Source organism: Pogona vitticeps, chromosome 3 (assembly GCF_051106095.1).
Source record: "Pogona vitticeps strain Pit_001003342236 chromosome 3, PviZW2.1, whole genome shotgun sequence".
NCBI lineage: Eukaryota > Metazoa > Chordata > Lepidosauria > Squamata > Agamidae > Pogona > Pogona vitticeps.
Window position 1 is genome coordinate 16060601 of NC_135785.1, and position 25637 is coordinate 16086237.

At 40.5% G+C, this 25637-nt stretch overlaps 1 protein-coding gene across 1 annotated transcript in view; it reads right to left on the minus strand.

Annotated features, from left to right (window-relative positions):
- Positions 1 to 25637, minus strand: part of FNDC3B (fibronectin type III domain containing 3B) — a 351384-nt gene that overhangs the window by 39554 nt on the left and 286193 nt on the right. The window contains exons 18-23 of the mRNA XM_020793802.3: positions 25027 to 25132; positions 21721 to 21899; positions 20086 to 20199; positions 19367 to 19516; positions 15871 to 16151; positions 8007 to 8219 (exon numbers count right to left, since the gene is read on the minus strand). Coding sequence (XP_020649461.3) covers positions 8007 to 8219; positions 15871 to 16151; positions 19367 to 19516; positions 20086 to 20199; positions 21721 to 21899; positions 25027 to 25132 — 1043 coding nt within the window. The remainder of the gene's footprint in view (positions 1 to 8006; positions 8220 to 15870; positions 16152 to 19366; positions 19517 to 20085; positions 20200 to 21720; positions 21900 to 25026; positions 25133 to 25637) is intronic.

The following is a 25637-nucleotide window of genomic DNA, read 5'->3' on the forward strand; positions in this document are numbered from 1 at the left end:
ACTATTGCGATCGCAAAATGATGATTGAATGGGGTTTTTTCATTTCACGATGATCGGTTCCCTGCTTCGGGAACCGATGTTTTGCTTTACGACAATCAGAAAATAGCTGATAGCTGGGTTTCAAAATGGCTTCCAGCTGTGCTTAGGATGGATTCCTCGCATTACAGGCACCAGAAAATGGCCGCCCTATCTTCACTGGACGCTGAGGTATTTCGCCCATTGGAACGCATTGAGCAGTTTTCAATGCGTTTCAATGAGCTTTTTACTTTCGCTTGACGACGATTTCATTCTACAGCGATTTTGCTGGAACTGATTAATGTCATCAAGCGAGGCAACACTGTAGTCCCCTTATGAGGTTGCCGATGTGTGAGTCACTATGGCCAGACTATCTCTGTCTAATAATGGTTTTAGCTGCCATTCCAGCTGAGTCTGGTAATATGTGCTCTTAGTCACTGAAGCCACTTGGGAATCCAGCAATAGAGACAGTTCCAAGGCACCACCAGGAAGCATGCTATATATATTAAATACAAGCTCATCAAGGACAGGTAGGTTACCTAACTCCCAGACCCAGGAACCACCTACCTACAAAATTTCTGTCTTTCCAGGATTCAGCTTCAGTTGCTTAGCCCTCATCCAGCCCCCTGCTGTGTCTAGGCCACAGGACACATTGCAAATAACCAAATCTGACTCAGATGTAACAAAGAATGACAGTTGGGTTTATCCACATACTGATGACAATTAACCCCAAAGACTACGTATTTGCAGTAATTCCATAAAATTATTTTCCAAAAAAACCCACTAGGGACAAGTTTATGTCCTGGGACATCCCAAGGGTCACAGAAACGTCTCCCAATACCCATCTCTGGAACAAGTCTGGCAGCTAGGAGTGGAATGCCCACTGTGACAGTGCCCTCTGTCCCACTCTCGTGAAGCCAGTCCAGGAGGACATCATGACGAGAGGTATAAAAAGCTACGAGATCAAGGAGAAGTAACAGCTTTCCACTATCCTTTTTTTTTCTCATCCATCAGGGCAATCAAAGATGTTCCTGTTCCGAAATCAGGTGTGAGTCCAAAGTGAAATGTGTCTAAATCTGTGGCCACCAGGAGACTCTGCACCATCCCTTTCAAGCATTTGGCCTCAAAAGGGAGTATCTGCAACCAAGGGAGGGCTCTTCCAGGAGCAGTTGCAACTGCCTTTGAAAGATCACTCGCATCCCTCTCTGTGCAGATATTCTACAATCCCCCCACCATTGGCTAATCCTTAGAAGCCAAGGTGCACAAGGTTCAAGAGGGTACATTGATGGCAAAATAGCTGCAAGGCTCTTGTTCATGTTCTCAAGCCGCATGAACTGAAACTGACCCACCAAAATCAGAAAAAAGATATTGCCCATCTGTCCATATAGCGTTTCTTATGAAAATCATCATACTTAAGAGAACCAAGGTGGCAGACTCCTTTTACTTATGTCTGCTCTTTCAATGGAACAGCAATCTTTTAATCTTATATTACTCTTAGGTAAGCAATAACATTTCTGAGCAACCTAAGGACTACTTCCAGTACAGTGGTAGCTCGCTAGACAGTCACCCCGCATGACGGTTTTTTCGCTAGACATTGACTTTCTACGATCGCTATAGCGATTCGCAAAACAGTGATTCCTATGGGGGAATTTTGCTGGACAATGTTTGGTCCCTACTTCACTAACCGATTTTTGCTAGACAACGATTTTGACAGCTCCCTCTGCGCTCGCAAAACGGGTGTTTTCGGGACCTAAGCTTCGCAAGACAGGTATTTAAACAGCTGATCGGCGGTTCGCAAAGCGGCTTTCCTATGGCCGATCTTCGCCAGACAACAACGATTCTTCCCCGTTGGAATGCATTAAACAGGTTTCAATGTATTCCAATAGGAAAATGCTTTTCGCTAGACAATGATTTCGCTAAACAGCAATTTCAGTGGAACAGATTATCATTGTCTAGCGAGGCACCACTATACTGGAAATGAGAACAGTACTAACATTTAATCTGTGTTAAACCAAAGTTTAAGGGCACTGCAATGTCTAAATACAAATACTACTGTGAAAAGAAACTATGCATAAAAAAACCAAATAACGTTATGTTCTGTGTTTTTAAGGCCATTTTTTGGTATCAAAATAGATAACATCAGAGACTCAAGAGATTTACTCCTATTTTGAAATCAACGGGATTTCAGAGTGTTCAGTTCAGAGTGATATTGTTGAAATACATGTAATTGCAGGCAGCAACGTTAAAATTAATTCATACTAATATTTATTACTGGTAAAAGCAGTACTATAGTAAAATAGTGCAAAGGAACGCATGTAAGACACATTTGCCTGTATTTTAAATGCTTGGGAAAACATTTTCCTTTTAAAATATTATTCCAGAGACACCAGATATAAACCACAGTAGATTTCTTAAACACATTACAGGGAAAAAAAGGATTTTGTGTAAGTGGTGAAGAGGTTAAGTAGTATATAATTTAGATTAAAGGGAATGGAAACTTGTGTTTATTTACAATTTAGTGTGACAGAATATGCTCTAACTCAGTGCCTGAAGACTTCTGACAAAACATGCATATTTAAAATATATGATACACTGAAGCAACAAATAGTAAAACAAGTTATTTCATTTTTTTTAAAAAGAAGAATGAAAATCTTCCAATATCTGCAAAACCATAAAGATCAGCCAGATCAAAATGCTAGTTATTGGTTTGTTTAAAATCAAAAGGGCACACGAGGCGTTCCAGAGAACAGTATCACAGAACCACAGAACTGAAGAGCTGGAAATGACCCCAAGATTCATAAATTCCAACTGCCTGACAAAGTAGGAAATCCATATCTAAAGCACCCCTAAAAACTGGCCCCCCAATCTCTGTTTAAAAACTATGAGGGAGAGTCCACTGCCTTCCAAGGCAGTCCATTCTACAGTCAAGCTGCTCTTACTGTCAAGACCTTCTTCGAGCATTTAGGAGGCGTGTCCCTTTTCATAATTTGAACCCGTTACTTTGGGTCCTGCTCTCTGGAGCCATAGAAAACAAACTTCCTCACGCTTTCAAGTGACAGCTGATCTAATATTTGCCATTCTTCAGGCTAACCACACCTAGCTCCCTCAGGAGTTCTTCAGAGGACTTGGTTTCTAGACGTTTTAACAATCCTGGACAACCTCTTTTGGACGTATTTCAGCTTGTAAATATCCTTCTTAAACTGTAGTACATGGAACTGGACACAGTATTCCATGGAGGCGACAAAAGCAGAACAGAGTGGTATTATTACTTCCCCTGATCCAGACCTTTTAGTTGTGATGATGCAATGGAATATTGGATTTGGGTTTTTTGCTGCCTCATCACACTGTTAAGCCTGAGTTTTATTAAGACCCCAAATCCTTTTCAAATGTACAGCTGCCAAGCCAGCTATCATCTTATATTTGTGCATTTGCTTTTTCCTGCCTAAATGAAGAATTTTACAATTTCCCTCTGTTTAAATGCATTTTCTTTGTTTTGGCTCAGTTCTCCAATTTATTTAGGTCATTTTGAACTTTGATTCTGTCTTCTGGAGTATCATCTCTCCCTCTAAGTTTAGTGTCATCTGCCAATTTGATAAGCATCCCCTCCACACTCTCATCAAAGACATTTCTAAAGATGCTGAACACCACCAAGCCCAGGACATTACTAGGTAGTATCCAACTTTCACATCTCTCCAGCATCACAAGGGAACCTTTGTAATTAAACTCTTTTGATTGTGATTCAACTATTTAACGATAACATTTTTCTGGCAAGTTTGGGGCTAAAATTTCATATGTGAAGTGTCTAGCTTTCCAAGCTGTATAGAAAAGTAGACTTGCATCTCCAGCTACACCTGAACTGGTCCCAGGGCTCAGTGGCTCTCCATGAAGATGCCTGCCTCTCTATTGTGTGTACCATGTCAGCATATCAAAAAGCCAGAACTGAAGAGAAAGGCCTAGGGAAAAGCTCATTGGTTCATCCACGTGCCCATCATGTAGTTTAGAGAAAGGCAAGGAGTGGACTGGTGTGTGTCTATTTCCAGAAGTAGTTCTGGCCCTCTCCCAACTCTGTCCTGTCCTGCTTGTGACATCAAAGGGGTCCACCCCTATGACAGGAGGAGTCCATTTCCTCATTTCAGGTTTTGGCCCTGAAATCTCAGGTAATGGGCTGCTGCTGACCTATGAATTACACACAGGCTTTCTTTGCATCTTAAACTTCCGTGAGTCAGCGAGTGAAAGGTCGTGCACATTAACTTTATTCCCATGTAGTCAAGGAACCTTTGAAATAACTGGCAGAGCAATCCATAATTAACAAGCTAATTAAACTGCACCACTTAAGGATGGGGTCTTGGGAATGCCAGTGAGCTTCCAAGAAAAGTCAAACTTACATGAAGGCTAATAACTGTTATAAAAAATTGAAGCCCCACAGATCAAGATTAAATTGTTTGACCTCTGCTTTTTTTAAAAAAATAAACCTTTTATGCTCTAGAAAACGTCTGTCCTATTTTCAGCACTAGGCTTACATGGAAGAAATCATGCAAGCTCCAAAGAAATGTGGGAGTTTTGTTTGCAACCTTGCCTGCAGACTGTGGTCTGTGTGACTGAGAAGAGACATTTCTGGGCAGAGGTAACTGCATATCTATCTATCCAGGACTAACCGATTGTTCCTTCCAGCCTTTGAATTTAAAGAGAGCCTTGCCCATCTGTTGAGTGCTCTTTCCCCCTTTTTCCTGGGTTGGTGAAAGTTGTTTATTTGCTGTTGACCGGTTCACCTGGTTGCTGAGTATGAGTGCAGTAAAGAACACAGCATACACAGGTAAGCATACACAGCATAACATTTTCAAGCAACTATAAGTTAACCAATTTCTTTTCTGCTTTCTTCTCTCAGAGTGAGTTACTGAGACCTTAATTGCCCATTAATGAGAAAGGTGTGGACTCTGGGGAACTTGTAGCTATTCTTCCCTGTGAGTCTCTGTACTTCTACTGCATAGCAAAAGGAACTTTATCAGAAAATTCAAAACTTGGCAACGAGAAAAATTTCTCAGTGTCCTTCTGCTTCAAAGAGACAGATCTCTTGTTTCCAGCGAGACCAACACAAAGCTGAAGCAAGAGATGCAATTATAGGTTTCCTAGAGAGAGTATAATAAACTGAGAACAGATAGAAATTTGCTGTATGCCCACCCTCTGAAGCTTCCTTGTTAATGAAAGTTCCCAAATGCAGGCTCTGCTATCAACGAAACATCCACTTGTGGAAGCCCTTCTGCTGAGCCCTGTTGCTGTCAGAGAGAAGTAAGATTTAAAAGCCCACTCAATGGTCTACTAAGAGTCACCCCGCTCCACAAATCTACATAAGAAGGAATCAAAGCTATATGCTTTGCTTATAGAAGGTCACCAGGAACTGTAATAGGCATTTTAGTAAGAGGAATACAAAACCTGGATAATTTCTGCCAGTCACTGTTGACAGTATAGGCTAATGGCGACCAATAACAAAAGGGACAATATTACTATATTTATTATTACAATAAATACCTAACAGAATCAGGGAGTTGGTTAGAAATAGAGATGTCCACAAGGAGCAATCGCAGGTAATAGTTCCATAATTTCCCTTCCCACACGATCTTTTCCCACAATTGCTGTAAGTGAAAATTATGAAAGACAAGACAAGACAGACCACAACTCGACAGAGGACTAGGTGGACAAGGCCACAAAGAAAGGGAGAGGATCATGTGATTTGTAGGCCCATGAGACCCCAAGAGAATTTCCCCCCTCCCACTCCTACTAAAGGTAGAAATTGTTCCTACCAAAGCCTCCTAAAAGTCTGTTCTCAAATGAAGCATTATTTCTTCACATTTTTATTTAATGCTGTACGGACTAGTTTTGATACCAGAGTGAAAGGTTTTTAGAGTGGTTTTACAACACTAGCCCCATTGACTTCCAATTTTGCAAGAAAGCCTATGGAGGGTCTGGAGGAGGAGCGGACAGCTGACCCTAGACTTTCCAGAGTTGTCCACTCCTGCTTTAAAGAGAAAGATGAATGCTCTGTATTTGCTCTGAAGCTTTCAGTCATATTTCTTGTCTCTTACCATTTTTTAATTTTTTTTTTTAAAAAAAGCAGTTTAAAGTAGGGACAAGACAACTTGCCAGGCAGAAATATAATTTAATTCTGTTCAATTACACGTTGCTGCAAGGAACGTAAAATGGTCAGGCATGGCTTTGCAACTAAGCATGTGTTTTATTAGTCACGATTTTCCAGCGGGGATTGACAGTAACTGGATGCCTTCTAGTGTTTCTTTAGAAAGAAAACAACAGGTTGTCAAGGGCAAGAAGCCATTATGGCTTCAAAATGGCTGCAAAACCATTATGTCTACTTCTAAGACCAACCTTGTTATCAGATATAAATGGCTACGCGCTTCTGCCCATTCAGCACCTTCTTCTCTCATCAAGGCCTCAACCTTTTTCTTTTCCCATAACATACTGCTGAAGGTTCTTCTCTGGTATCTCTATGACTGTTGCATTTATTTATTTAAAACTGGCACCATATTGTCTTCAGAAGCAAGTGGAGCACCTTGCGCGGAGTTCAACTACCGGTGCCACTAACACCTCTCAGGCTCTGATGTTGCAGGTGGCCACCTCGAGGGAGACCAGAAAGTCTATGACTAGGATCTTGGCCATTTTTCTGGTGGTCATCTCATTGTAGAATGCTTTACCAGTAGAGGTGTGCCAGGCCCCTTCCCTCCTAATATTCAGAAAGCATACAGAAACATTGCTTTTCAGGGAGGCATTACAGGATATCTTCCCTTTATAATTGTTTGTAATTTCATCTTATTTATGGTTATATTGTGTAGTTTACATTTTGTCCATTACCACCATCTTGGGTTCTTATTTATTTATTTATTTATTTATTTATTTATTTATTTATTTACAATATTTTTTAGCTGCACCATTGCCAGTGGCTTCTTAGGAGTGTTGACATCTTTACATTATTATATTTTGTGGGCTGGGTGAGAAATAGTTGTCCTTTATGTTTGAAATCTAAAACATTCAGATGGCCACGCATTTTGGAACCACTGTATTATTAGACCAAGCCCTCAGCTTCCCCGTCCTCCATCCTTCTCTTCTCAAATACAGTGGGGTCTCGGCTTACGAACTTAATCTGTATTGGAAGGCAGTTCTCAGGTCGAAAAGTTCTTACGTCGAATCTGCATTTCCCATAGGAATGCATTGAAAACCATTTAATCCGTATCTGCTCTTTTCGTCCATAGAAACTAATGGGAAGCTGCTATTCCGCCTTCTGCCACTAGAGGGGGATATTTTTTCTTTTTTCCTTTTAACCTAAGATGACTTAGCTTTAAAAAAAAGGGGGAAAAAGAGTTTGTAACTCGAATCTAAGTTCGCAAGTTGAGTCCATATATTCCTATGAGAGCGGTTCGTAAGTCGAAACGTTCGTATGTCGAGCCGTTCGTAAGTCGAGACCCCACTGTAACTCTGCAGTTAAGAATTAAAAATGACCCCCTTAGTGCTTTCAGAGCCACCTTTTTGGACAAACAGAGAAAAAGGACTTCACAATCTTGCACCAACTTTGGAAAGACCAGAAAGTTCAGTGCAAAGCACATGTTTTGTGTGTAGAAGGTCACAAATTTAGTTGATGGCATCTCCAGGTAGATCTGGAAAAAGCCCTGTATGAAAATCCGGAGGGTTTAATTGGCTTCCAATGAATGTTAATAAAACAAGGCTAGAAGGTTTGACTTAATATAAACTCTTTGTTGGTTTGTTTATATAAACTCAATATCAACTCTGTTTCTGTATCAATAATGCAGGGCTCTCTAGTAACAAAGTGCCAGTGGAAAGGATGAAGCTATTAAACTGTATACAAATCATCTAATCCATGGAGTCATAGACCCCTTGATGCAGACATTAGTTAAGCACCTCTTTTCTGACTCACAGAAAGATGTATTTCAGATAAACGACAGCAACAGTGATGTATTCTCTCTTACCTCTTATTTTTGTCCTCTATCTGCAAGATGTACACCATGTCATCAGCGGCATGCTGTTTGGAACTGCTCTCCCCCCATTTCAGCTTCAGACTTTGAGGACCTGCTGCAGTACACTCTAACCGAGGAGGTAAGGGTGGCAATGGCCTTGTCTTTGCCTTAATGTAGTGGCTAAAAGGTCCCGCTCCAATCTCATTGACAGCCTGAATCCGGATCCTATATGTGGAAAAGAAGCAGTAGTTTTAAAAGCTACCTTATTCTGTAAGTTAATTCATTTCCCTACTCATACTCAAATAGTACAAAAAGAACTATAGTCAAGCCTTGTTGCTATAAGTGAGAAATATGCAAGGAACATTCAGACGTATCTTTTTAAAGGGGGGGGGGTATAATTTAATGTTGGCTTAAATTTAGCTGGTACTCTTTGGTCTAATTTTTCATTCATAAAATGTAACAAACTACAGGACAAAAACAGCTGAAGAGCCCTACTTCGACAGAAATTACACTTTGCTGATAATTATCTGCAGTAACCCAACCGGATAGACGTTGCATTTCAAAAACAAATGGAAGGAGTACAACAGGAGCTAGCCACTGTTAAACGGAGCTGACCATTACTGCATGGCCTACATAATATAAAGTTAGCACAGACAGATGGCAGACTTGGCTAGCCTAAATATACATGATCCCTGCATCATTATTTGTTACTTTTTACATTCTGCTTTCAAACAAAAATACTGGATAAGTCCAGCAGAGTTTGCTGCTTATCCAATAGCCCCTAGAAAAGGCTATTCAACGTGTTTTAGGACTGAATTACATTAAAGAAGGAAAGGTACATGAAAGAAAGAAATAACTCTCATTATGCCAACAGACTGCCTTAATACAAGTTCTTTGATCCCAACCTTTCCCTTCAAATCTATGTCCCTCTAAGCTCAATCACAGCAAATGCAAGAAAACAGGTCTTTGGTAATGGTTAAAGTGAATAAGGACCTCATATGTTTCCCTAGCAACCATCTTTAACTCTATGGAGGCACCCCTCATTCAGAGGGGGCTGGTTTGAATGGCAAACCTCAGTGATTCACACTCTTCTTTACTATGCTTCTGAATCATGTACATAATGTAAAAGGTGCTCGTGTCTTTTACATACAGAACCTGAAGTTGAAACTGTAATCAAAGAAAGAATAAGTGATTTCTTTCCCCTTTCACTTCTGTAAAACACCCGATCCATTCATGAGAATTACACTTCCAATGGAAGTACGGTCCATCATTAGCAACAGAAACTTCTTTGTATACATTCTCAAGCTGAAGAAAACTGACATGGCCACAGCCATTGATGAGACGGCACTCCAGCTGGTTGGAAAACATAGTAGTCGAAATTTGCAGCTCGCTCTACATAACATATCTATCCAATATATCTTTTGCTAGCTATATGTTTCTGTGCCCAATACATTGTAGTGCTAATTTTAATGGCATAAACAACTTTAAACTAGGATATCTGAAGGACCATGCAATCTCCTATGTACCAGTTAATCACAAAAATAATCATAGCTTGAAGAGACCTTACGGATCATGAAGTTCAGCCTCTGACAAGAAGGCAAAGTGGGGAACCAAACTACCAAACGCTGTCTCCACAGCCAGATACCTAAACCACTGAGCTATCCAGCAATTCATTTGTATACTCTGGTCAATATCCAAGACAATATCAAGTCAATATCCATATTCCTCACCTTTGGAAGTCAGAGGGAAGCTACTACCTGGAGGTCTGTTTTGTTTTGCATTCTGTTTGCCTCATGTACCAAAATGTCATTATTTTTGCTGTCTCGAACTGCAAGGGCAATTAACACGTGGATGTTGGAAGATCAAGCTACTTGGAAGCAATGAAGCACATTTTTCTTCTTCTTCTGGAAACCTCCATATTTTGTTGGGTGCTGTCAACAATCAGCAACCTAATCACTGAGAGATGCTTAGCCACAGAAAGCAGCATCCATTTTGACACTTGTTAAGTTGGCCCAACGTTTTGTTTATTGGGAAGCAAAAAGCCCCTGATAATACTGATTAACTGCCCAATTAGACATTTTGCTTTCTTTAATGGACGGAAGACGCTTCTCCTCTATCCAAAGCAGCCAAAACCCTCCATCTGATGACTCTTGGCAGTGACAAGGTTATACTGCTTTCCCCAGTCATTTAAAGTAGCCCATCATTCATGTAGGGCTAGCTCAAAATGTTAATGGCACATGAGGCTGCTGTAAATTTCCAGGAGTAAGCAGTTCATTAGGTACACAGAATCAGCTGAAGTTGTAGGGGAAAGCAGGTGGAAACACAAAGAGAAAGAGATCTTGTGGGTTTTGGAAGGTTACAGAAGAGGACTTAAACTTTATACACTGGTTATCAATCTAATATGAAACAGGAACAGGTGGTGATTTTACACTGAAGTCTTGCCATATTTTAGACATGTTGGTTTAAAGCCCCCCCCCCCGGTCAAGGATGGCCAAACAAAAAATTGCTGGTTTTATAACTATCTATATATACTCCATTAAAATGGGTTTTGTTACTCCATCCACCCTTCAATGCTCCTTGCTTTCATTGTTGTTTCTACATTTTATGGACTTCTTGGAAAGCTTATCTGAAGTTTGGGATAGAAATTTGTCAAATTAATTTAATGGAAGAAAACTAAATAGACTTGGCACTCAACAGGCAATGTTACCACTAGCTTCTTAGCTTGCAGCAATTCACTGCCTAAATGGTTGTAGATCCCTTCGTAACACAGCCAAACAGCCTGAAAAACCTAGAACAACCATCGGATCCCGGGTCGTGAAAGCCTTCAAGAATTCACTGCCTAAAGTTGCTCTGCTGACATCACACCAACACAAAATGGCAAGAGGATTTTGGCCAATAAATAAGGAAACACACATGTTAAGGATTATATCCTGCTGTTATTTCCACTTAGAGGAGACCCACTGGATGAATGAACCTTGCTAAATCATCCACTGTCTCAATAGGTCTCCTCCAGTTGGAACTAACAATTGGATTTCACCCTGTGGCTTCTCTAGTTCATGTTGTGTGCTGGATTTTGGAATTTTCTTAATCTTCAAATCTGGAACACATATGAGTGTAGAAAGCTAATTTTATGTCTCTTCATAAAACAAGCTTGGGCTTCTGTACTCTGGTTATATGGGAAGAAGACAGACAAATGGATCATAATGGGAAGCAAAAAAACTCCACTACTTTCCCTCCTCGTGACAATCCTCATCTCAGAATATTGGGATAGCAGTTACCAGCTCAAGGGTTCATTCACCAATTCATTTATTTTATTTTATTTTAAATATTGTTACCCTGCCTTTCTCTCCATAAGGACCCAAAGTATCTGGCTGCAGAGCCAGAGTTTGGGAGTTTGTTTCCCCACTGTGCCTTCCTGTGAATAGAGCCAGCCTGCATAGCCTTGGGTAAGCTGCACAGTCTTAGGATGCCCGCATAAGAAGGGAATGTTAAACCACTTCTGAGTACCTGGAAAACCCCAAAATTGGTCATGATGAGTCAGAACTGATTTGATGGATTATCATCATCATCATCATCATCATCATCATCATCATCATCATCATCAACAACAACAACAACAACAACAACAACAACAACAACAACATCCATCAAAATGGACAATCCAAGGAGCCAAGTCCAGCACTGGTATCAACATATGACAAGCTGATAAAAGAAAACCAACATGTTAGGATGTGATGCCCAACTAGAGTACATCTGCTAAGTCAATTACTGAACAATAAAATGAATTCTTGAGTAAATTATATTGACTCAATGGGCTACTCTAGCTGGTGTAGCAATTAGATAAAGGCCAATCATCCAGCAGATGTTGAGTAACCTAATTCTACCACAGTTTTGGCTTGCTTGAATTGACTGTGGCATTGTACTTCTTGTACTGCAGACAAGAAAAATAATGCAGCAGCAGTGTTATGCCAGAAACCCTTTCCTAATGTTCGGAAGTGAGAGCTGGACCATATAGAAAGCTGATCGCCAAAGAATTGATGCTTTTGAATTGTGGTGCTGGAGGAAACTCTTGAGAGTCCCCTGGACTGCAAGGAGAACAAACCTATCCATTCTAAAGGAAATCAACCATGAGTGCTCACTGGAAGGACAGATCCTGAAGCTGAGGCTCCAGTACTTTGGCCATCTCATGAGAAGAGAAGACTCCCTGGAAAAAACGCTGATGTTGGGAAAGTGTGACGGCAAGAGAAGAGGGGGACGACAGAGGATGAGATGGTTGGACAGTGTCATCGAAGCAACCAACATGAATTTGACCCAAATCCGGCAGTGGAAGATGGGGGGCCTGGCGTGCTCTGGTCCATGGAGTCACAAAGAGTTGGACATGAGTAAACGACTAAACAACAACAACAACAATGTTGTCCATGGACCTCACAAACTATGCTGAGGCACCAGGAATCACTGTAAAAATGCCCTGCTAAATTGGGCTAAAGGTACATCAAGATCAGAGCTGCCTACTCAGAGGGCCAGATGGTGTCCATCCTATCCCATGTACACAAGCTGATTGAACTGGCAATCAAAATTTTACTTCCGCAATGGTAATGGGATATGATCCTCCACCATACCTGAGGACAACAAATGAATTTTGGGACAGTCTGTTTGGATCACTCTGTCTTCTGAGTGAAAAAGAATGACCAAGAGGCTCGAGAGGAACATCTCTTCCCCCCACACACACACACCTGCTGCCGGAGGCTGCTGCCTCACCCTACCCAACAGTTGGGCCAGCCCTGCAGTTGATGCCTCCGCAAGTCCCATGAGCAGGACATATAGGCAGCAGCCATCCACCGCTGTTTGCCTTCCTGACCTACCAAATGATATGCACACCATCTATACATAATGCTTCCATTTAGTTACCGTGTTTCCCCGAAAATAAGACAGGGTCTTATATTAATTTTTACTCCAAAAAACACATTAGGGCTTATTTTCAGGGGATGCTTTATTTTTTTCATGTACAACAATCTATATTCAAATATAGTCATGTCATCTTCTGGTTGTTGCACAATGGTGGAGGGCAGGGTTTCACTTAACTGGGGCTTACTTTTGGGGTAGAGCTTCTATTACGAGAATTCTGAAAAATCATACTAGGACTTATTATCAGGTTAGGTCTTATTTTCGGAGAAACAGGGTTTTATGGCTAATGGCCCATCTTTCAAGCACACCTACCACAATGATTTATTTGTTTGTATCTTGGAACCTTTTGAATAATCAGTGCCAGCAATATATTTTTAACACTTGGTGCATGAGGACTGTATAATAGTAGCAATCAATGGCTTGTGCCTTAGTTTTGTGTGGCCCAGACAGTCCACTGGGAGACACTGGATGCAGACTCCCTTGGACTTGAACCAGGGATTGTGAGGTTCATATTTCTAATCAACTATGAACTCTTTGGATAACCTTAGGCTGACATTTGATCAAACCTGATAAAGGTCATGAAGCAGACAGCAAGTGACTAATAGACAATAACTGCCAATAATGAATTCTGTGTGCACTACCCTGTTCCCTTCTGTTATTAAAACTAATTTGAATTTAAGAGCCATTATAACAGAGGCCTGAGGACAGGATGACTTTGAGCAGTTTTAGAATTTCAGGATTACTTTTGCCATCTGACCCTTCACCTACTTTCATTCCTAAACTAAAATAATTTTTTAGGCACCCACAGAGAATTATAATCATTGGCAAGTAAAGCAGCCTATTCATCACCACAGGCATATTAACAAATATGCACACTTAATGCCTTTTGCTCAAGATCTGAAAAATGAGCATACTGTACAGCACTATGAAGCATCATTCTGCTCTGGAAACATTTAATTGTTTCCTATTTTTAGGGTGTACATCGTATTTTGTTTAATCTTTGTCGATTTATGATATAATAGCTGTTGTTTTCAAGCAATTCAAAGCAAAAAAATAAAAATAAAGCCAAAGCATTGTATAAATAAATGACTGTTAATCATTAGTGAGACATTTTAAGGCTACTTATCATAGAATCATAAAATAATGGAATTGGAAGGGTGCCTATAAGGCCATCAAGTCCAACCCCCTGCTCAAGGAAGGAATCTAAATCAAAGTCTATTTGACAGATGGCTGTCTAACTTTCACTTGAATACCTCCGGTGTTGGAGCCCTCACCGCCTTATCCAAAAACTGGTTCCATTGTCACACTGCAGTAACAGTTATGAGAAGGATCCTGCAGCCTTTTGCACCAGAACAAACACTTAAGGAAGAGATGCTAATTCTTAATTCCAGTAAAATGACAAAGTTTATTGCTATTGAACATATCTACAAGGGTTCCAATCAGGCTTTTTGTTGACAGAGAGAGGAGATATCCATAAAAACAATGCCTTTGTTTCATACTCAAATCTGTCAACTCCATCTTATCTTGCTAGCAGTCTACATTCAAGAACAATGGGCATCACCATTTGCCCCCTCTTTTTTACTACTTGCTTTCTTCCCACTCTGAAACATTATGCTATGTAAAGCTTATACTACACATTGTATACTTATACTATACTTTATTTTATAGCTATTTTTTCTATGTTTTATACTCTCTCTATCTCACTCTGGGAGGGGTGTACAATAGAAATGGGAAATATATATATTTCCCATTTCTATTGTACACCCCTCCCAGAGTATCAGTTCGCTAAGCAGGAGATATATCACTTAAATAAATAACTATATTTGCCTCATGAAGAATTCTGGAGTTCTTGCAAACTCACTTTGTGTATAACTGATCCAAAAAGTATTATTCAACCCCAAATGTTGGTTTTGTACATGGGAGTATTACTACTCATGGGCTACACAGCTCCTTTTTTCTAACACTGAAATTTTGTGGCTTAGGGTGGTAAGTGGCAACTAGAGTAGATCTATCTGTATCTGAGGAACAGACTCACCAAATCCCCACTGATCCAATGGGTCTACTCTAGTGCAACTCACTACACTAAGTAACATGAGTCCAGTCAACATGTTTCACCACTGAATGCATGGCAATAATGATGCAAAAGAAACAAGATGCTTCTTCTCTATTTACAACATTTACACACATCCCAGCTACAACGCACAATCATTGAAGGCCCCTTGCATGCTACCAGTGGAAACAGCCGAGAGACAGGCTTGGACCTACCATTTTATCATGGTGAGATGGGGACCATGTCAAAGGGGAGAGGAAGGGGACAGAACTGGGCACCAGGAGCAAATGATTGCCAAGGAGATTTATTGCAACTGACCACATTTCTGGGCCATCATCAGAATTTCTAAAAGTTACTTTGGGGTAACCACATTTCCTAGCTGTCATGGCTGGGGTGGTGGTGGTGGGATACCACAAGATTCCAGTGGCTGTTCTGGCTGGGTATTTTTGGAGATGTAGCCCCAAGCTTGAAGTCTACTGCACTGGTGGTAAGTAGGTATCATTTGGATTTTCTCCACTAACATGTCTTCACTGGCAAGCAGCACTAGGGACAGAAGAAGTCAGATCCTGTAAAAAGCCATTCTAATGGTAAAAAAGGAAGTATATCCTTATGGCAGTAAGAGCCCACTGCAAAGTAGTTTCTGGCTTTATAACTAGGTTTAGGTTTTCCTATATAAAAAGTGCAAGACATTAGATTCCAGAAATTCAATGAGTACATTTATCTATGTATTTTAACTATAGATTAACATTTGCTCCTTATTCATTAACTGGGGTTCCTAACAGGTTTCCAAAAGATCTGTTGCTTTACAGACTAAATTACTGTCTAGCATTTTCTGCAAAACAATCTATTAAAATTCCTTGTAATGAAATGCAAGCTTCTCAAACTCCAATGAAGAAAGCAATCATTTTAAATTACACTTACCGGAATGTGGTTTCTGGAAGCAGGTCATTAATAACGTAACTCGTGACATTACCCACTGGAATGATAACATCGCCAAGATCAATGTTGTAAGAAGTAATCTCAGACCCATTATTGCACGGTTCTTCCCAGTTCAAAACAAGGCACACAAAGGGTGATAGTGGATAGGCATCCACGTGCTCTTCTTCAGAGACAAAGAGGGTGGTGACAGCATCAGGTATAGATGCTGGGGCTCTGCAGGTGACAAGGTCACTGTAAGGTCCTGCTCCTGCTTGATTTATTGCCTGGAGAATAAAAGATGCATTTCCATTAGCTCACATGCAGATCACGCCCAATCAGCCATTGGCACTGTCAGGCCACATACTTACGACTGTGAAGTGTGTTGCAAAATCAGTCACACCAAACCAACAAAAATGGATAACTATTTAATGTCCTTTAGTGCACACGAGCTAAAATGTCAATGCACCACTTGAGAAGTCATGCCTTCATCATATAATGACCTTCACATCTTTAAACAAATTTTTCCCCATCATTCTCTCTACTTAACATTTACTAATATTCAACTATTAATACAGGAGGAATCAATAATGAAGCATGATTATTCTAGCCCTTAAAAAAAAGAAAGAAAGCTGGCATTTATAGTCTGTTCCTACACAGCAGAATCTGTAATATCTAAGTGACTTAGACTTCCCAATACCTTTTGTGAGGCTCGTCTGAGAATTATTGTATCTGACGTAAGAATTATATTCCTAGTCCAACCTTCCTTAATCTTAGAATCATAGAAAAGTGAAGTTGGAAGGGGCCTACAAGGCCATCAAGTCCAACCCCCTGCTCAATGCGGGAATACAATCAAAGCATCTTGTGCACTCTGATTTTGGAAAATAACCTTCAACATTTTCCCCGACCACATAACCCTCAGCATAGAGCACCAGGTTGAGGAAGAGTGCTTTATATCATTAGGATACTGTGGACAAAGTAGATCCCTCACTGCCAAATCCACTGGATCAAGCATGTTTTCTCCTGGGGAACTATGAAGGGGGGGAAAAGAGCCAGAAGGAGGGCTGAAGAAAGATAAGCATCCTTCTGCCTCTTGCATAATTCCTATATTTGCTAAAGACAGCGAATGGAGAGAGGGTAGCAACCTTCTTTTCCTGGGCACTCAGATTTTGAGCATTTGGAAGAGGAAGTGTTCACCAGGAGAATGTCAGCTGACAACATTTAGATTTTCCTTGAAGTTGCTGATTATCTTGGCCTGATGCTGGTGTAATATAAACACAGTTCTCAGACTTCCCAACCTAGGTTCCCCAGATGCTCTTGGACTAAAACTCCTAGAAGCCTTTACCGCTAGCTGTGCCGGCCAGGACTTCTTGCAGTTGAAGTCCAAGAATATCTGGGGACCAACATTTGGGAGCCACTGCTCTAGCTGTTCCCCCCTGTCCCTGTAAGGGATGATCTTTGATAGCATCCATAACATCTGACTTGAGGATCTAGTAGACCAAATGCCATTCACTAATGCCATTCATAAGAACTTTCAGTAAAGAGCTCTCATCTTCCTTTCACAAAGGAGATATGTAATTTTTGCAACAGAAGACAGTAGAAGAGACACATGGCCCTCCTTGCCCCGTTTTATAAAAAATTATGATCTCTGCCTACCTTCAGCTACAAAATCATAGTCTGGGAAAGAGACATTCATTCTTATTTTGTTGTTTTTCAGTGTTTGCACAAGAAGACAATAGCATTTATTTTAGCCTTGCAATGGCATTTTAAAAAAAAAGAACACCGCAACACAAAAATCAACTTGAATCAGGGAGATTATTTTTGAAAAATCCATCTAGCTGTTAAAGTGATTTTCTGTTGTGAACTGTGCTATGTTTGTTTGCATTTCTTCTGTTTCAGAAAAATCTTGCTTGAAGGGATCTGTGGTAATGCTACTCATGCTTCCTCCCACCCTTATTGGACAGTTTCCTTATCGTAACTGATGGAAGCTTCATTTGCCTCTTGCACAGCAAGCCAGCTTTACTTTCCACTAGTTTAAGTGACACAATAATTTTCTCTCAGTTCAGAAGACAACAGTTTGGAGATAATGTTTATACCTGTGACTCAGACTTTGCTCTTAAAATAAAGATAATATATCTCTTTTTCCAACCATATAAAGTTATCAAGGAGTAGGAAATGCATTGCCTTCCAGATGTTGTTTGACCATTATGATGGGCCATGACGGGGAAAGCACAGCCTACAGACTGCATGCAAACCCAAGACTATTTTCTTTTGGATACAGAGGAATTGATTTCCCCCACAATGGAATTTCTTTTTCTAAGTATAAAAGGGTGTTTTGACTATTCCTGGACATCTCCAGAACTGGGGAATGTGCTGAGTCCCATCACGGACTACCCCTCAAATCTAAAGTGGAAAAGGATGATCAGTCACTACCACTAATTAAAAAACAAAACCAAAACAACCGTCTGATCTTGTTGCAACCCTCTGGGATGGGTTCTGAAAGTGAAAATTTGGACCCTATCTCCATCAAAATTGCTCATCCCTGCTACTGGCTGTAATGCTATGTCATGTTAGCCAAGACAAAAGAGGGCTAGAAACCATTCCCATGAACAACCGCAAAATAAGAGTGGATGGAGAAGTTCAAGAGAAGGATTCTGAATTTTTCTCCCTCTCCTGCTTTGTCTCCTCAGTCACTCTGTACCCAATAGGGCTCTTCCATGACTGCTCTTGCTTTAAAAGGTTGGTCAAAGCTTCAGCTGGACAGAAGTTTGGTCCCATAGCCTTGTGTTGCTCCCTGTTTATTTAAGGAATAAATGTTATGCATTCTGCATGAGAGAGCTTCATTTACGGGAGGTGGGTGGGTTTGCCTCTACACTTGGTCCATTTAAAATATGCAGTCAACCGAGATTCTTAGAAGATTTATAATAATACAATCATTTTGATGTCTCAAAAGCCCCTCATTTCTATGACAATCCATGGGAATGAAAGCTTAGAATGTAATATGTCGTTATGTTATATGCCATCAAGTCACATCTGACTTAGAGCAACCTTGATAGGAATTCCAAGATATACGAGATATTTAAGAATTTGTTTTATCAGTGCCACCACCCAGCAAGTTTCAATGGCTCAGCAAAAATTCAAACCCAGATTTCCTGAGTACTAATTGGTCACTCTATCCGCGACAACACCTTGGCTGTTGATCCTAGATGTCTAGAATTCTCTTGTAAATCGACCCAAACCCCAGATGTGGAAACATCACTTCTTTGGCTTATAGCTCCCAGAACCAAATTCACACCCCTCCCTCGCATTAGCATAATCACAGACCATGCTAAGTGAGGTTTGCTAGGCCCTGTAGTCCTAATATATAAATATTTCCAAGTTCTGCCCAGATCATTATTTTTATATCACAACTCCCACATCATTTCCGTCAGCTTATAAAAGTAAATTACATTACTCCTCATCTCATTTTGCACCAGAACCAAAGCAAAGGGACTTGACTTACCTGCAGTCTGCAGAAATAGTGTGCTGCGGCTGACAACTGACCAATTTCAAAGGAGTTCCCTGTGCCACTATACACCAGTTCTAAAGACTCTTGCTCTTCTCCCCACTCCAGTCTATACTCTGAGATGTCAGCACCGAAACTATCTGGACTCTGCAAGACATATACAGAATGTTCAGTCATGATAGTACCGAAGAAGGTCTTTATCCAGGGTTAACAGAAAGGAAAGAAGGGTTGTTGTAGGTTTTTTGAGAATACAACGAAAGGAAAGAACTTTGGGGAAAAAAAAGGGAGAGATCTTCATGGCTGTCCATATTTGAATCAGCTGGATGGCTGGGGTTGGAGCTCCAGTTATGCTTTAGGAGAGTTCAAAAACTACAAAGATGTGAAACTCCTCAGAGAAATTCAGCAAGAAGCTGATATCTAAGGAAACTCAGTCTAGCTTAAGTAACACAGTTTTAAGCCACCCGAGATTGGACTGGAGCAGAAGTAGGGATACTTCAATGTTGCTGCTTCCTGACATTCACATTGAATCGCTTCTGCTGTCTGGAGATTAGCAAGGTCAGGCCCAGTTATTACTTGGATGGGAGAAGGCCAAAAAAAAAACAGGATGATATATTTCACTGTGATCACACCAGGATTCATTCTGAAGATGGATATTCCTAGCTTAGTTTATTTAAGGTGGGGGGAAACCTATGGAAAAGAAAAAGACCGCTGCTTACCTCCCAGGTTACAAGTACACTCGTGTCTGAAAGGAAATTGATGCAAGGAGGTCTACATTGCCTGGGGGGGCCAGCAGTTGTTGTGATTTTTGTGGCTTCAGAATAAGGCCCATACTATGGAGGAGAAAATACATATGTAAATACACACTACATACTATAAATTAATATCTACATCTACATGTATCTATACATTCATCACAGTGAATGTCCAATATTGATTGATTGATTGATTGATTGATTGATTGATTGACTGACTGACTGACTGATTGATTGATTGATTGATTGATTGATTGATTGATTGATTGATTGATTGATTGATTGATTGATTGATTGATTTGATTTGATTTGATTTGATTTGATTTGTATCCCGCCCATCTGGTCTATGTCTGAAACATAAATACGCACCAGGGAATCCAGGCAAACACAAACCAACAACTTCAAACATTCAAAGGTATAATTTCACCATTTCAGACATCACTATCCCTGCCAGCTACATGATGAACTGTCCATGTTATCACATACAGTAGGACCTATTTTCAGACCATGGCTAAGTGAAACTGTGGATATCAGTCCTGCTGATATGGGGGTCCTAATGTACTTGCAGACTATGCATTTTTGACACTTCCAGTGGCACACACTGGAAAACACATTTACAAATAACAGCACACATATAGAACACTGTTACACATGTATTTAATAATACTAAAACATTCATCGTGCTAGCCCTCAATGACTTCTCTTAGTAAATCCACAAATGGAAGTAATTTCACACCTAAATTAATGGCCCTGGTTTAAGGTTTTCCTCATTTTCCTTCTGATTTATTCTGCAGGTTGCAAAAACCTCTCATCCAACCAGATTTATTTAATCAATTTTCATGCCACATTTCCAACAAAAATGGGGGCTCAAGACAGCTAACAATAATGAAACACAGACTGAAAACAAAATATTGATGCAATATGGACAGGAATAAATAAAAAACATAATAAAAAACAAAACAGTGCCACATATAGCCAGCAACAATCAATTAGAGTCCTTTCAACAGCAGGCTAGCCTGTATGCCAAAGGCCTGTGACATTCCCGCAGTAAAGTCAGGTGATGACAGAAGCAGTCAAGCAGCCTGCAGCCAGAATTCTGTTAGGTTTACACAGAGCAAACCCAGGATTGTGTGCATGATTATTTTGGTTATCTGTCAAGTGACAGATCATGCATTCAGTTCTGTATTTGGTTGACACACAGCAAACAGCCAGAAAGTTGTAAAAGCTATTTGCACAGTTTTCCCTATGCATATGTGAGTTCCCAAAAGTATTCTGGCCACTGTTTGCAAGATACGGAGGAAGAGAGTCAGTATGTTGCTGTGGTTCAGGAGAAATCAAGTTAAAATCAAGCCATGAAGCTCACTCAGTCTCTGTGGCCCAGTTTCATTTTTTCTTATCATGATTTACCTCACAGGGTGGTTAGAGAAAGGAAAACAGGCGGTGAGGGGTTGAGGGGAACGTGCAACATAGGCTACCTTGAGCCCCTTGAAAGAAAGGCAAGATAACAACATCATGATTTTATATATCCTTGACATCACTGCAGTTTCTGCTGTGGCTTCCTCAAAGGTAAAACTATAGAAACAAGGCTGGATCCCTTACCCCTCCATCATTCAAAGCTCTCACTCTGAAGTGATACGTTGTGCCAGGCAGGAGATTGCTGACAGTGCACTCCAGGTCGGGACCATGATATACCTCCGACGCTGCTGATTCTTCCGGTCCAGTCATTTCCATGCTATAGGCAGAGATATGACAACTACTTTCTGATACAGGGGGAGCATCTGGAAAGAGGTGTCACAAAAAGATCAGCATGAACACTAAGGTTGCAAGTGGGCATCACAATGGCCAAAGGGATGGGGAATACAACACCAAACATTTTTGTTGTGGTTCTGATCATGAGGTGTTCCTGCAGGAAGAGCCAAAACTGAGGGAGATGGTCTAGGTCACAGGTAAATAAGCTGATGCCCTTCAGGAATTCCATATTTGAGGTTCCTAATTTCTGTGTACTGGCTATACAGTGGTGCCTCACAAGAGGGATGAAAAACTCGCAAGCCGAATGGTTTTGGCGATGGGGTTGATGACTCACAAGATGAATGTTTCTATGGCCGTGCTTCGCAAGACGAATGTTTCCCATTTTTTTCCTGCCTCATGTTTGCTGATTTTTAAATGTTTTTCTATGATGTTTAAAAAGTTAAAGTTTTTTGACTGAAATTCTTGAAATCATCTGCACAATATGTATGGCTTTAAAGAGCACTTAATAAACCCTTTGTAAACCAAATTTGACTTTGTTCTGACTTTTTTGCCCATAGGAACGCATTAATTAGATTTCAATGCATTCCTATGGGAAAACGCGTTTCGCAAGATGAATTTTTCGCAAGACAACATTAACCGCGGAACGAATTAAATTCGTCTTGCGAGGCACCACTGTATTTGCTGGGAACAGAGCTCAAAAACATCATCATTGGCAACAACTCCCAGAATTTCCCATCCAGCTGTGTTAGCTGTGGAGATTCTGTGAGTTGTTGTCCAAAAGGAAAAACATTTCTGTCCTTCTGGATGGGATGAATAAGAATTGTATTCCAAAACACTTGAGGGCTCTAGCTTGCCAACTAGGAGAGCCTGATGGAAATTCTGAGCAGGAACTGTCAGGGTTGCTTCAGTGTGGATGCCGATGTTCTCCAAAAGCAACAGTCATGAAGGTTATCCATCCCTGGAGATCAACAGGCTGTCAAAACAGATGCCAGGAGGGATAGTTTTCCTTGTGTGAGAGATGGAGTCCTTATGGATGATGGAACTGCTCCTCCCTGGCCCTCCAGTCTAGACTAGCACCGGATCAAGTATCCAGGGAGAAAGAGCTAAGACAGCACATACACCCCAGCTCATTCACTCATGTCTTAGTAATACACACCAAGCCAGTCCTTACATCCAGAAATCATGGATGGTGTGTGTCTTATTATGGCCTGATCTGGCATTCAGCAGCAGTACCAGCAGACTGGAGTGTGGAATGACAGAACAACCTGATCTTGAGGGATGGTGGAAAGACCAAAACATGAGACAGATTTCAAGCATCTATGCTGTCTTTCCCTCACTCAGCATGTCTAACCCTTAGCACTCTATCTCCCTCTGCTTGATATAACACAATAGGAGCACCCCAATTCCCTCCCCTCATCTGAAATTCAACCAGGCACATATATAGGTATTGGATGAGCAGCAAGTGTAAAAAGCATAGCAGGTTAATATAACATTCCCCACCAAGTATAACAACAATTTCAGGAGAAGCCACATAGAATTGCATGGAACACAGTGAGGTATGTTTAGTTCCTTTTAGACCAGCAGCTACATTAGGGCATTTCTCTGGTCATAATCATACTATCTAACCTCCAGACACTCAAGGTGCTCAGTTCTCACCTGGTCACCACACAATTCCGCCCTTTGGACCCTGGCTGAGAACACAGGGATTCTGAAGGCCATCTCTAACCCACTCAGCCCATATTCCCACTGGTTGATTCCACAAGACCTTGTCTTTCACCCAAGATCTCTGTTCCCATTCACTTCATCACATATGCCCTGCCCCCATGTCTCCTTGAAGTGGTGATCAAAACAGCCGACTCTGCCCCTTTTATCCTCAACCTCCCAGGCTGCATGTATGCATGTGAGTGTACATAAGTACATATGTACATACTTACATGTATACATACATACACATGGAAAAATTGACCGAACAATTTGCAAGTGTTTGATATACTGGTCAAAATCCTGTTAAAGCAAGTTACTTGCTTTAACAGGATGAAGTTAGCTCACAAAATCCTCATTGGAGAAGTTAGCTCACAAAATCCTCATTGATTCAGCGGGGCTGCTCTAGTGCAATTTACTATGCTAAGCAACAGGATTTTGGCCACTGTGTTTTGGTGTGTGTATGTACAGACACGCACAAACACACTCTTCTGAAGAATAGACTAAACAACAATGTTTTGTTATGTTATGTGCATATGTGGACAGAAACACAAACACTAACTTGAATAATCTGCTCACCCTTATCAAATTTGACATTATCTTTTCATATTAAATACTGTAAAATATACCTTTTATATGAGTAAAGATGCAATTGTATGCATAATTACTTCAGAAATAAATCTCAATAAAATTAGTGGGATTTGCTTCCTATGAATATGGACAGAATTAAGATATAAGAGTTTTAAAGCACTTTTTAATAAACTGTTACTTCAGTTAATCTTCTGTTAAAAGAAGAAAAACAGGTATATATCCGTTGAAGTTGGCACGTGCATTAAAGCTGCAATTTTACAACTCCCTACAGGTATAGAGCAGTATTGCCCCTTTCCCCTGAGAGATACCAGTGGAATACCTCTTCCGAGTAAAAAAACATTCCCTTATCTCTTTCTGCCTCACCTATTCTACAATACTTTGGATCTCTATTCTGCCCAATTAGTGAAGACACAGTGCTCTGGGCTATTTATCCCCCATTAACTCAAATCTTGGTTTCATCTTTAATTTAAACAGCATTCTGAGTCAACTAAAAACTGCTAAAACACACTGAGTGTCTTGTGTGGTTGATAACTTAATTGTCTGTAATGGGCGCTGACTTTTTTTTGAATGTACCCTTTAGTTAAAACAACTATTTTGGAGGGAGAAAATCTTTAAAAGAAGAGGAAACTAGATCACTTTAAAGATCTAATGCTTTAATCTCAGTCTGCAGAGCAAAGCATTAATGTAGCGATTTGAAAAGGAAAAACCTCCTTAGGAACAAACTTGGAAATGTCTTAACACTCCTAGAAATGATTATGAAATCTCTCGCACATTCCTTTTCTGCGGCAAACCACAAGCCTCTAGTGACAATCATTTACTCTACCATAATCCTTAATCATTCCATGCCAAGTCCTTACAACATACCCCATTGCAGCTGCACCTCTTTATGCTTTGGTTTCCCTAGTATTCGGGGTGGTTGACACTGGCCCGGAGCAACGCTGAGTGTATGAACAAGTAAACTTTCAGAACACTGGGAGGAAAGAAAAAAGAATGTGAATCAGATGTAAACCTTATTTGCGTTATATATGTAAAAAACCCAAACCCTTCTCTATACATGTAGCAAGTAACCAGTAGGTGGCAAAAGCTAACCAAGTGGACGTGGGCATTTTGTCTCCTCTTGACCTTTCACAGTGCCCACTTGCTTTAAAAATTGCTCTACTTCCACCTTCTTTGAAGAAGTTAGTTAGTTAGTAGTCGTTGCTTCCCTTTTTGGAAGGAAGTAGCTAAATTTTCGGGCTCTGTTCCAGAAAGATGAACAGCATGGAGTTCTGTAACCAATGTTTGGGGTGTTCTCCTGAATTCACTGAATAGTTTTTTTTTAACTTAAATATGAATTTCTAGAATATTTTCCCCTGTTTAACAGGCATAAACTTGAGTAATAGCAAGCACTAACAGTAGAACTAGCCTACTGACATTTGCCAGCACAGACTATTACAAATCTTTACAGCTTTGGGATTTTCTACTGTAACAAGTAT